Raw genomic sequence first — 11,871 nt, 5'->3', positions numbered from 1 at the left:
CATATGGACTGTTGATCACATAGAGGGAACAAAACTCAGGATGAACAGGAGGAGAAAACCCAGTTACCGTCCTGAGGACCTAGAAGCATTCTATCGACTTCTGGGTGTGTACTCGGAGCTGTAGAGCACTCAGGGCCCTTCTACACTGACTATGGGGGGACAGTAACTCTGGGTCACGCTCAATACCCCCCACCCACCCACCCACCAGGCTCTCAGCTGTGCAGCTCAAGGTGGCGCCAAAGTGGAGCAACCCTGGTTTTCCTACGGTGCTGACAGGTTTCCTCTGAGACACATTCTTAGAGGGAGGGGTAAGAGGCTCCCAGCTGAGTGTTCAACCATCAAGACATTTCAGGACAAACCGCACTGCCCACTGAGACATCTATCCCCCTAGTTAAGATTTCAGACTAGTGATGAAAGGACAAACTAGGACTTCTTGGCTTTATGCTCAAAGAGGGCAAAGACAAAAGACAAACCACAAGGGCAGAAATAAGACGCTCTCAGCCAGTGACACACAAGAGCAGGACATTTGTGAAAGGCAATGACGCCTGGAGATGGGGCAGATGGGAGAGCTTTGTGAACGGCATACTCACCTCAGAAGGCCTGTCTGAAGGTGACATCAGGACCAGCGGCATGGCCTAAGAGACTTACTGAGCACACTGTTCAATACAACATCCAAGAACCACAGGTAGCTATTTCAGTGAAATTTTATATGAATTAAGTAAACTTTTAAAGTTCAGTCCCCCAATCTCACTTGCCACACACAGCAAATGGCTGCCATAATGGACCGCAGAGAGAGAACATTTGTACCTCTACAGGAAGAGCTATGAGACAGTGCTCTTCTGAGGCCAGGCTGAACTGGAGAAGGGATAGGGAGGGCAAATGACCAATTACCCGCCCATCCTCCCTGCTGTGCATATGTCCTAGTCCTGGGCAAGGAGTGAAGGACAGCTATGATCTACCTTGCTCAGGTCTACACTGGAAAATAGCTCCTCCAGGAAACACGTCTAATCCCAGGTGAGCCTGCTGGGCGAGGGCAGGTCAGGTCATTGCCCACAGTGGGTGAGGGAGACTAGGAAAGGGTGGGTGGTGCCTTGAACTCGCCACCACCACATGGGTGCTCTGGTATCAGACAGGGCAGGGAGACCTTACAGTCGCAGCATGATGTGTAACAAGGGTGTGGTGTCACAGGGGCCCAAAGCCACAACCAAACTTTGGACTTCAGGCAAATTTGTTAACTTTGGGATCTGGGCCACATATCTGCAGCAAACACCTCCCATGTGTTGAAGATTGAATACCAATGGCAAAACCCATGCCCCACAGTTATACGCACGCTGCATGTGTCCATGGAAGGAATAGCAGCTGTTTCTTCTGTTAAGGCTCACAGCCCTCCACTGCCCAGAGGACCCAGAGAAGGTTCTGGTTCTCCTTCCCTCTGAAATGTCCCAGAGCCCCAGGTTCACTGCTACCAGAAGGGTGCTCCAAGCCCTCATCCCTCTACCTTCCTTTGCAGAGGATCCTGTTATTCAGAACTTCCTGGAAGCTGACACCTTCCTCAAAGTGTCTGATAAGGTATCTGCAGCACAAAATGATGTGGGACTGAGGGGTCTGCAGGTACCAGCCAATGGGGGGCAGGTACAGAGTAAGATCCCTCCCTGGGCAGGTGCATCCCTGGGAAGACTTGCTTCTGGTGCCATATCCCCACTCCATCGGCCGCTGCCATCCCTAGCTCATCCCCACTCACCCAAGGGCCCAAGACTCTCAGGCAGTCCCACCCACAGCATTCTCTGGGCTCTCCCTTACCACATTGTGCCTCAGTACCTGCTGTCCATGGTGGTGGAATACTTCGGCCGCGTCAGGCTGCCTGGACATCTCTACAACAGGATCCACTTCTTCCTGGCCCTGTGAGTGCCTCCTTGGAACCTACTCCCAGTTCTGCCCAATACCCCCACCCCAGAGCCTCCACCAGTCCCACTGCCCAGACCCCAAGGATCTCAAGTCGGGGTTCCCCTTGGCCACAGAGAGAGGACAAGGCTGGCAGGAGCCACATGGTCATGGGCAGGCCATGAGTAAGATCCTGAGATAAGGAAAGTAGCCATGAAACCCCCCTAGCTGCCCAGAGGGGAGTGACAGGAAGGTCAGCAGGGAAACTGGGAGCCAGCAGCCTGGTCTGGGCTATGCACAGCACAGCCCCAGCAGGCTCAGCACTGAGGACAGTCCCACTGCCCCCGGACCCGAGTCCCCTGCGGATACGGCTTCCCCAGATCCTTTCTCCTGGACATGCTGCCCCTGGCACCGCATGTGCCCGAGGCTGGGAGTCATCACTGGGCCTAGACAGGCTCCCCTCTTTTCCTGAGGCAGCTACATCGCCTCTGACATGGAGGAGGACAACCCCACATCCAAACGCAGCATATTTCAGTTCCTGCTGGGTGAGGAGCACTGGCCACAGCTCTACAAGGAGTTCCTGAAGCTGAAAATGGAGTTCTTCGAAGCGATGGAATACCAAGCCTGGGTCACCCAAGAGCTGTGCGAGGAGGTGTGTCAGGACAAGGCCAGGGCCACCCAGGGGTGGTGGGCCGGGCCCTTCCTCCAAGTGCTCACTCCCTTTGCTTGCCTTTCAGATCCAGGCCCAGAACCCACATCACTGGGCCTGGAATCGGGAGCGCCAGTGCGCTCCCTAGGCTCCCAGGAAGAGAGCTGGGCTGCAGGTGGTCCAGGTGAGTGCAGGTATGGGGCAGGGGCTCTGCAGAGTCAGACAGCTCCACCTCTGGGCCCCATAGTCACCTCAGCTGGGCTGGCAGCTTGAGGAGGAAGCTACTGCAGCCCAGGGTGCAGGTTAGCACAGCAAGGGCTCTGAGAACTCCTGTGACAGGGAAAGTATCTATGTTTAGTTCAAAATTCTCCCAATTAATTTGACTATGGAATCATGTGCTATGCAACACAAGTCCCAATTAATATATCCATTTTTTTTCTTTTAGGAAGTGTCATACAAATGCTGATCTAAGTAATGAAAACCTCTGCAGGGTTTTGGTCTGAGTTGAAAACTTTAAACATAAAAACATGAAAAACACTGAGGTCATTCTTTGTTGAAAAGGGACTGTGACCATAAAGGCTCTTGGGAGGAAAGAGGAAGGCAGACTCCCACCTCATCACATCTGTGTGCTCCTCCCACATGAAGCGAGCCACACTGAGCAGGGCTCTTGAAGGGTGTGTCAGGGGCAGAGAGCTCCCAGGGTTCTCTGGTCCCTGGGAAAAATAAGATCGCTAGGGGGAAAGGAAGCAAGTGCATAACAGAACTGTGAAGGTGTACACAAGACGATACATTCACAGAGAAAGACCACCTCTCTAGACTCACACCCTTTAGAGTGTGTCTTTTCCTTGGTTTAAATTTGGGTTTTATATTTGGATTTACTTGAAGTGGCGGAGACTGTAGGTGAAATGCACAGAAACCCTTTCCCTGGGCAGAGGTCTTGCTAGAATAATCCTGTGCGTGGAGCAGCCCACCACACTATATATATGGTGTGCTGGAGCCTCACTGGCCCTGGGAGAGGAAGGCAGGCCAGGTGCACTCTCACCTAAACCATGAAGTTTAATTCATTCTGAGGACCAAGAACTACTGTATGTTATCAGATATCTCAAAATCTCAAGAAAACAGCTTTTTTAGCACCATTTTAAAAATATTGCAGGGGGTCTGGTCACTTATAAGAGCATGAAGGTGACAACTGATTTTCTCTGAGCTCCTTTCCAATGTGCACCATGTGGCAGGGTTTGCCTTCCCCTCTGCTCTGATCCCATTGTCTTGCTTTCTTGTAGCTCCAGCCCCCCCCGCCACACACACACCTCCCCCTCCCAGACATGGAAGCTGCTGCCTCCTTCCCAGGCTCCAGGCAGCACCAGCACAGGGCATCCAGCTTCCTCAGACCTGCAGGTTGGACAATGCAGGGACTCCCCAAACCACAACAGCCCCCAATCTTCCAGTAGTCAGCCAACAAAGACCTCTGACCCCTGGATATCCTGGAGAGTCCAGCAGAAATGTGGAGAGGCACCCAAGGGAACCAAGAGACGGAAGCAGGAGCCTCTGTGAGACTAAGCACAGGCAGAGCAAGAAGGGGTCGACAGTCTGGGAAAAGCAAAGGAGAAGGAAGCCAAAGGGAAAGGCAGAAAAATGACTGGAAGATGGCAAGGAAAAAAAGAAGTCAGAAGGGGAGAAACACAGAAAGAGAGCGGAAGAAACCTGCCTGTTCTAGACAGTCAGCATCTGGGGACAACTGTGCTTGGAGTGCCTCCTGAAGAACAGGCTTATCCAATGGAGAGACAGTGGGAATTTCAACCACAGGACTAACGGAGGCTGGAACCTACCGGTGTGTCCATCTGAGGCTGATGAAAGGGTGGGAATAAAAGAGAAATTGTGCACCATTGTATGCTCTAAGACATTGTAGAAATAGCCCAATTTTCAAAGACAGAGAAAAAAGGAGGGACTCATGAATGGGTGATGAGGAGATGTGGGGTGGTCCCAGGGAGCCATCAACCCAGAAACAAGATTAAAGGTTAAAAAGGTTAACCTTTTAGCCAAGGTTAAAAAAAAAAAAAAAAGTCTCGAGGGGTTCTATAAAGATATTAGTGTTAAATGTATTCAAAAAACACAAACCATCCTAAATGCTGAGTAATGAATTCAACAAGTGTTTAAAAGCAAAGAAAACAGACCACATAAAGACACAGTAAATATAGAAAATACACAAAATAGCATATAAAAACTGATAGACTAACAAAGCACAACCCAGCTCTATGTGGTTTGTCAGAGATTATCCTTAAATCATCCAGAGGTGCTAACAAAAGGGGAGTGGGGGAGCTGGGCCACACAAAGAAGAGGCCTCAAATAGAAGTAGGAATTGTGATCTTGACACAATTCAGGCTTAAAGTCCTTCAGGGAGACTGGAAAGGACACCGGGTGGGGTGGGTGGGCAGTCCACTGCAGCTCGATTTGCTCATTTGTGTATAGGTTTGATACATACAGGAACTGGGACATGGCCCTCACCATAAGCTATGAAGTCAGGGGTTTCTACACAAAGGGTAGAAAGCGGCCTATTCAAGTAAGATCAGGCAGTACCAAGGGAAGTTCTGTGGGCTGAACCCAATGGTCTCCTGCTGAGGCCTGGCCTCTAAGCCTCAGAGTTGCCACAAGTTCATGTCTTCACACAGATGTCAGCATCCACAGGAAAATAATAATCTCTCTGAGTGTATGAGTGTGTAACTGTGCTGCATCATTAGTTACGTTCATCTACGGAGGCAATTATGTGCATTTCTATCTGTGTAAGCAGCAAAAATGGATGTGAGGAATTATTAAGTTAGGAGCCATACTGTGACAGACCAGCATCTGATCCTCCTCCCTTTTGCAGACAAGGGGAAGAATAGTCACATGAGGTGGAGCAACGTTACTACTTCCTGCCAACAGGCTGTGACTGGAAGTGACATGTCCACTTCTGCGCCAAAACACTTGAGAGCCAGGGGTGTTCCCCATTCTTCCCTTGCATAGCTCCGAAAAGGCTGGGATGGTGAGAGCTACACTCAAGATTTTCTGAGAACCCATAAGTAGCTGAAATTGATTCTGATGATCCTAACATGCCTGCCCAAGAGCACACTGCCCAGAATATTCTCTTTGCTCCTTGCCAACTAATCACTCAGCCCAACATACAAAGACAAGGCTGTCTCCAGACTGTGTGCAATGTTTTACTTTGCTCCCTCTTATAAAGCCCGATTTTTGCTTTTGATTGACAATATTCTAATGGCCGTTCTCCTCCACACATTAAAGTTCATATGTGTTCAAGTAACTGTCTCTCAGTCATTCCTCAATCAGAGCATACAAATTTTGAACAACTAAGAGTGAAAGCAGAGTAACAGCTGCCAAAATACTGAGTTCTTTAAATCTAGATTCAAATGGAGTATCTATAATCTACCATTTTAACTTTGATTTTTAGTTACAGAAGGAAAACCATGTAAGTGTGGAGGGAAGCACATTTCCCGTCCTGACCAGCCACCTCTCACCCATGCTCCCCACGCAGGAGCAAGGCCTTGGGGCAGTTGAGCCAATGGAACACTGAGAATCTAAAGGACCAGAACCACTCTGCCGGCCTCCAGATGCGTGTCTCAGAAATGCCAACCCTGCTGCAAAAGCAAAAGCCATATGGGTTTTTGCCAAAATCTCTATGGAAAGGTTTATATTTGCTCTAATTTTTACTTTTAAAGCTAAGCATCACAATTCGGGATGAGAACATGTGAAATGACTGCAGCTTCTACCAGTTTGTGGTCGAGGGGCCGTTGGGAACGCATAGAACACAAGTCACGGTCTGCACAGCAGGGAGCTTTCTTCTTCTGCATTGTAAACCTGCAGCTGGGGATGCCTTCATGAGTACTTTTCATCATCATCATCTGGTCCAGGGACCCCCTGATACAGATGTACACTCTCTACATTTTGGGCAGAAATAGACAATTTCTGAAGCCCTGTCTGTAGTGGAATTTTCTCATTTTCTCTATTTAGAGCAGGCTTCACGTTAGGTAATTCTTCCTTAGGTTATGAGTCTCCCAGTTAAGGTAATCAATCATATCCTGAGGATGCCTGGCACTGGCACAGGAAGTACAAACTAATTTTAAACAGGACAACTGTGACATTTTAGAAAATGCTGAAGGCCTTTTGTTGATACAGAAAATTTTAAGAGCTTCTTTTAAAATTGTATTTTTGAGCATAAAGCCACTTCACTGGAACCACCACAGGTGAAAGACTTTAAAAACCAATGTCCACCCCAGCCCCTTGGGCTCTATTCTATGGAATCCCAAACTAAATCATCAAGAGTTCTGAAAACAAACCAAAAGACTTTATTTAAAAAAGTAAAATTTAACTCACTTTTATAGATCATGTCTTAGTGCTGATAGCAATAGTCTGGAACATTTAAAATGCTCCAATTTTAAAATACATTGAGGTCTGTGCAGCTCCTTTCCCCCTAATTCTGTTATAAAACTTACAAATGTTTCTTTAGCTTTGTTGTTTGCTCATGTTTTTATGCAGAAGTCACATTTCAGGGCAGGTTTTCCACCAGACATGATCACATAACCATTGGCTGTGGGTTTCCAAGAAGCAAAGGAGCTAATCGCAGCAAAGCTCGAACTGGCATTTTCAGCTGTTTAAATTTGAAGAGGAGTTCCGCAAAGCTTGTGCTCCCTAAAGAAATGCAAATGATAGGAACAGTCACCACTAAATAGATTCAGCCCCACACCCTCTTGCAAGGGAACTTCAGCCACAATCAGATTAAAGCTGGCATTCTTCCCTTTAAAAACAATTAGTCAAACACAAAATTTAAATTATGAATTTCCTTAGAGCACTGTAAAATATAATTTGATATAAAAATTTAAATTCACCGACTCTGTACTTCAGAAAGTGATTTATAACTATATGTGAAACTACTCTTAATGATATATATTATTTAAATATAAATAATACAAAAACTAGAAATTACATTAAAAAAATCAATTAAGAGAGAAGAATAATATAACCACTTAGTTTACTAGTATATATAGGTGTGTGGGCTCTGCGAAGAAGAATCCATCTTTTCCTGAATGTAAAAATAAGTTTATACATGTATAAAGTTCAGAGCTTTTTTCAGAAAAGATTCCAAAAAAGTAACAACCACACATGAAGACAAAAATACCCTAGAGAAAATAACCCACTAGAAATGTCTCCTACTAAGAAACTAAAAAAATAAGTGCTACTACCATGTACTGAAAAGAAACGGTTGGTCTGCAATACCTTCCAGTCCTACAGAGGGCAGGTGTCGTGGAGCCGGGACGGAGTGGTAGACGAGGAAGCAGGCCAGCATGCCCAGCTGAGACTCCTCGCAGGGTTGCCCACTGAGATAGGCATGCACACACACATCACCCCCAGCTGTGGGAGAAACACATGAAATTACATACTTACCATATCCTGGGCAGGTAGTAGGCTGAGCATTAAGGCTACTGTGGTCAGCCAGACAGAGTGCCTGTCACTACAGTTTACAGTTGGGGGAACAGAGAGACTAATTACACAAACAAATGCATAACTGCAAATTGTGATGAGTGCTGTAAAAGTACACTGGCATGCTGTGGCTGTCTCCCCAAACACCCTCTTTACCACCTTTCCCTCCACTGGAGGGGACTGACTTCAGCTCCCAGACTAGATTCTGATTAGTCTTGGCGAGAGGTTCTCAAACTTGAACCTGGAGGGCCGATTAAAACAAACCCAGAATTTCCTGAATGGGGCCGGAAAACTTGCATTTGAACAAGTTCCCAGGAGATGCTACTGCTGCTCCAGGGACCACACTTACAGAACCAGTGGTCTGGAATATCAGACAATCCTATTCTCCCAACAGTGACTATCTCAGGGCCAGGTAAACCTGAGCCACTCAGAGAAGGACATTCGCTGCCATGGGGACTGGCTGTGGATCGCCCAGGAGCTCCAATTCAAGTGCAAGATGGGAGGAGATGCCAGGCAAGTCGTTTGCTGGAGGCTCCAGGGGAAAAAATGTCCTGATAAGGTATCAGGACATAGCTCAAAAAAGCCATTCTGTTCTTCCTCTGGGCAAAATGCTAAGCTTGAGGCAAGAACCTGTTACAGTCACTAATCTAAGTTCTTGCTGAAGAAACTAGAAAAAGAAAAGCTTGCTTTCGGTTTATTTTGCTTTTCTTTTTCCAGTTTCTTGAAGCAAGAACTTAAAGATTACTGACTTGAGACCGTTCCTCTTTCATCTTGTAAGCATTTGGTTCTATAAATTTTCTTCTCAACACAATGACTCCCACTACCAGATTTCAGAATTTACTCTGAACCTGCAGTAATTAAGACAGTGTAGTCCTGGCATAAAGGCAGACAGACTGACCAATGATACAGAACTGAGTCCAGAAACAGATTCACACTTATTCAGGCAACTGCTTTCAACAATGCCCCAAAACAATTCTATTACAAAGGAAAGTCTTTACCACAAATGGTCCCAGAAAAACTGGACATCTGTATTTTTTAAAAAATAACAAACATCAACCCCTACCTCATACTACATAAAAAAGTATTTTGAGATGAATCATAGACCTAAATATAAAAGATGAAACTGTAATGCTTACAGTAGAAAACTTTTTAAAAATTTATGACCTGCAAGAGGAAAGAGTTCTAGGACAACACGCAGAAAGCAATAACACTAAAATAAATTGATAAACTGAACTTCATCAAAACTTAAAACTTCTGTTCATCAAAAATCACCCTTAAGATAAAAAAAAAGCAGGACTTCCAGTCAAGATGGAGGTGTAGGTAGACATGCTTCACCTCCTTGCACTACCGTAAGAAGCACCACAGCTAACCTCAAAACAAAAAACATCCAGAACTGCCAGAAAATCAAACTGTATGGAAATCTGACAACCAAGGATTTAAAGAAGCCACTTACATACAGATGGGTAGGAGGGGCAGAGATAAGGAGCCAGGGCAGAGAGGATGCGTTGGGGTGGAGGCAGGCAGAACAGGCAGCCCCACATTCACATATGATGGCTAAAAACTAGAAGAGATACCTTGGGAGCAAGCGATCCCAGCCCCAGGCCAGACCACACAGCCCAGGGTTCCAGCCCTGGGAAGATAGATCCCCTTCACCTCTGGCTGTAAAAACCAGTAGGCGTTGAGACAGCAAAATAAACTGCCAGTCTTTCAGGAAAGTCCATTTAAAGGGCCCGCATGGTCCTAGATTGTAAACAAATCCACCCACTCTGGGAACCATCACCAGGGCAACAGCTAGAAGGGTGCCAGACGCATACGGGAAGGAAGTGAAATGACTGGAAACTGAGTGCCTAGAAAGCCTCCAGCAGCCAGGCAGCTGCACTGTCCCCACTTCAACCTCTTCCCCACATAGAGCCACAATGTGGTGAAGCGAGCTGCCCTGCCCTGGCGAAAACCTAAGACTCCACCTCATACAACTTAACAGGTATGCTAAGGCTGGGAGTCAAAGCACCTCTACCTACTACACAGAAACAAACACAGGGAGGCTGCCAAATTGGATAGAAAGAAGTATGGCCCAAATGAAAGAACAGAACAAAACCCCAGAAAAAGAACTAAGCTAAGTGGAGTTACCCATCCTATGAGATGCAGAATTTAAAACACTGGTGATCAGGATGCTCAGAGAACTCACTGAGTATGGCAAAAGCATAAAGGAAGAATGAAGGCTACACAAAGTAAAATAAAGAAAAATCCACAGGGAACCAATAGTGAAGGGAAGGAAGCCAGGATTGAAATCAATGATTTGGAACATAAGGAAGAAATAAATATTCAACCAGAACAGAATGAAAAAAACAAGAATTCAAAAAAAATGAGGAGATTAAGAAGACTCTGGGACATCTCCAAAAGTGCCAACATATGAATCACAGGGGTGCCAGGAAGAAAAGAGGAAGAGTAAGAAATAGAAAACTTGTCTGAAAAAAGAATTAAAGAAAACTTCCCTAATTTGGCAAAGGAAATAGACATGCAAGTCCAGGAAGCACAGAGAGTCCCAAACAAGTTGGATCCAAGATACATCATAATTAAAATGTCAAAGGTTAAAGACAAAGAGAGAATCTTAAAAGCAGCAAGAGAAAAGAAGAGCGTTACCTACAAGGAGTTCCCATAAGACTATCAGCTTATTTCTGAAAAGAAACTTTGCAGGGTACTGGCAAGAAGTATTTAAAGTGATGAAAAACAAGGACCCACAACCAAGATTATTCTATCCAGCAAAGCTATCATTTAGAATGGAAGGGCAGATAAAGTGCTTTCCCAGACAAGGTAAAGCTAAAGGAGTTCATCATCACCAAGCCATTATTACTGTATATGACATGTTAAAGGGACTTTTTTAAGAAAAAAGATCAAAACTATGAACATTAAAATGACAACAAACACAACTATCAACAACTGAATCTAAAAAACAAAAACTAAGCAAACAACTAGAACAGGAACAGAATCATAGATGTGGAGATCATTTGGAGGGTTATCAGCTGGGAGGGGAAAGGGGGAGAAATGGGGAAAAAGTACAGGGATCAAGAAGCATAATTGGTAGGTACAAAATAGGGGGATGTTAAGAACAGCATAGGAAATGGAGAAGCCAAAGAACTTATATGCATGACCCATGGATATGAACTAAGGGGCGGGGGGTGACTGCTGGAGGGAAGAGGGGTACCAGGTAGAGGGGGACAAAGGGAGAAAAACTGGGACAACTGTAATAGCATAATCAATAAAATACTTAAACAAAACAAAACAGGATGCCCTGACCAGTGTGGCTTGGTTGGTCGAATGTTGTCCCACAAACCAGTAAGTCACCAGTTCGATTCCTGGGTCAGGGCACATGCCTGGATTGTGCATTCAGTCCCCAATCTGGGCGTATTTCTCTCTCACATTGATGTGTCTTTCCCTCTCTTTTGCCCTCCCTTCCCCTCTCTCTAAAAAATAAATAAAAATCTTTTAAAAAATAGGGAAAAAGTAGGAGAAATTATCTACAAACCATCTCACAAAAAACTTGTAGCCAGAATTTGTAGAAGTTCCTACAACTCAATAATCAAAAGACAGCTCATTTAAAATAGGTAAAGGTTAAATAAGTATTTCACAAAGGGTATATGAATAACAAAAAAAAAAGCACATGAAAAAGTATTTAACACCATGAGTCACCAGGGAGATGCAAATGAAAACTAAATGAGATACCGCTAAATATTCACCAGCCTGTCTAAAATTAAACTGACAACGCCAAAAACAATACTGCAGGCCACTGTGGTGGGGACAGAAAATGGCACAATTTGAAAAATAACTGAACGTGGCAATGGGTGCAGGTACAGATGACAGAAGGATGGCCAAAG

The 11,871-nt window shown here is 45.4% G+C and overlaps 1 protein-coding gene across 4 annotated transcripts in view; it reads right to left on the bottom strand.

The window, feature by feature from the left end:
- Positions 1-6,844: 6,844 nt before the first annotated feature.
- The window catches only part of ANAPC1 (anaphase promoting complex subunit 1), a 98,947-nt gene continuing 93,920 nt past the window's right edge, over positions 6,845-11,871 (bottom strand). For all 4 annotated transcript variants that reach the window (XM_090281740.1, XM_090281739.1, XM_090281742.1 and 1 more), the window contains exons 47-48: positions 7,796-7,930; positions 6,845-7,210 (exon numbers count right to left, since the gene is read on the bottom strand). In XM_090281740.1, coding sequence (XP_090137866.1) covers positions 7,095-7,210; positions 7,796-7,930 — 251 coding nt within the window. In that variant the 3' untranslated portion in view covers positions 6,845-7,094. The remainder of the gene's footprint in view (positions 7,211-7,795; positions 7,931-11,871) is intronic.

This window comes from Furipterus horrens, unplaced genomic scaffold, assembly GCF_987537825.1.
Source record: "Furipterus horrens unplaced genomic scaffold, mFurHor1.1.pri manual_scaffold_6, whole genome shotgun sequence".
NCBI lineage: Eukaryota > Metazoa > Chordata > Mammalia > Chiroptera > Furipteridae > Furipterus > Furipterus horrens.
This window is presented reverse-complemented; position numbering and strand designations above follow the sequence as displayed.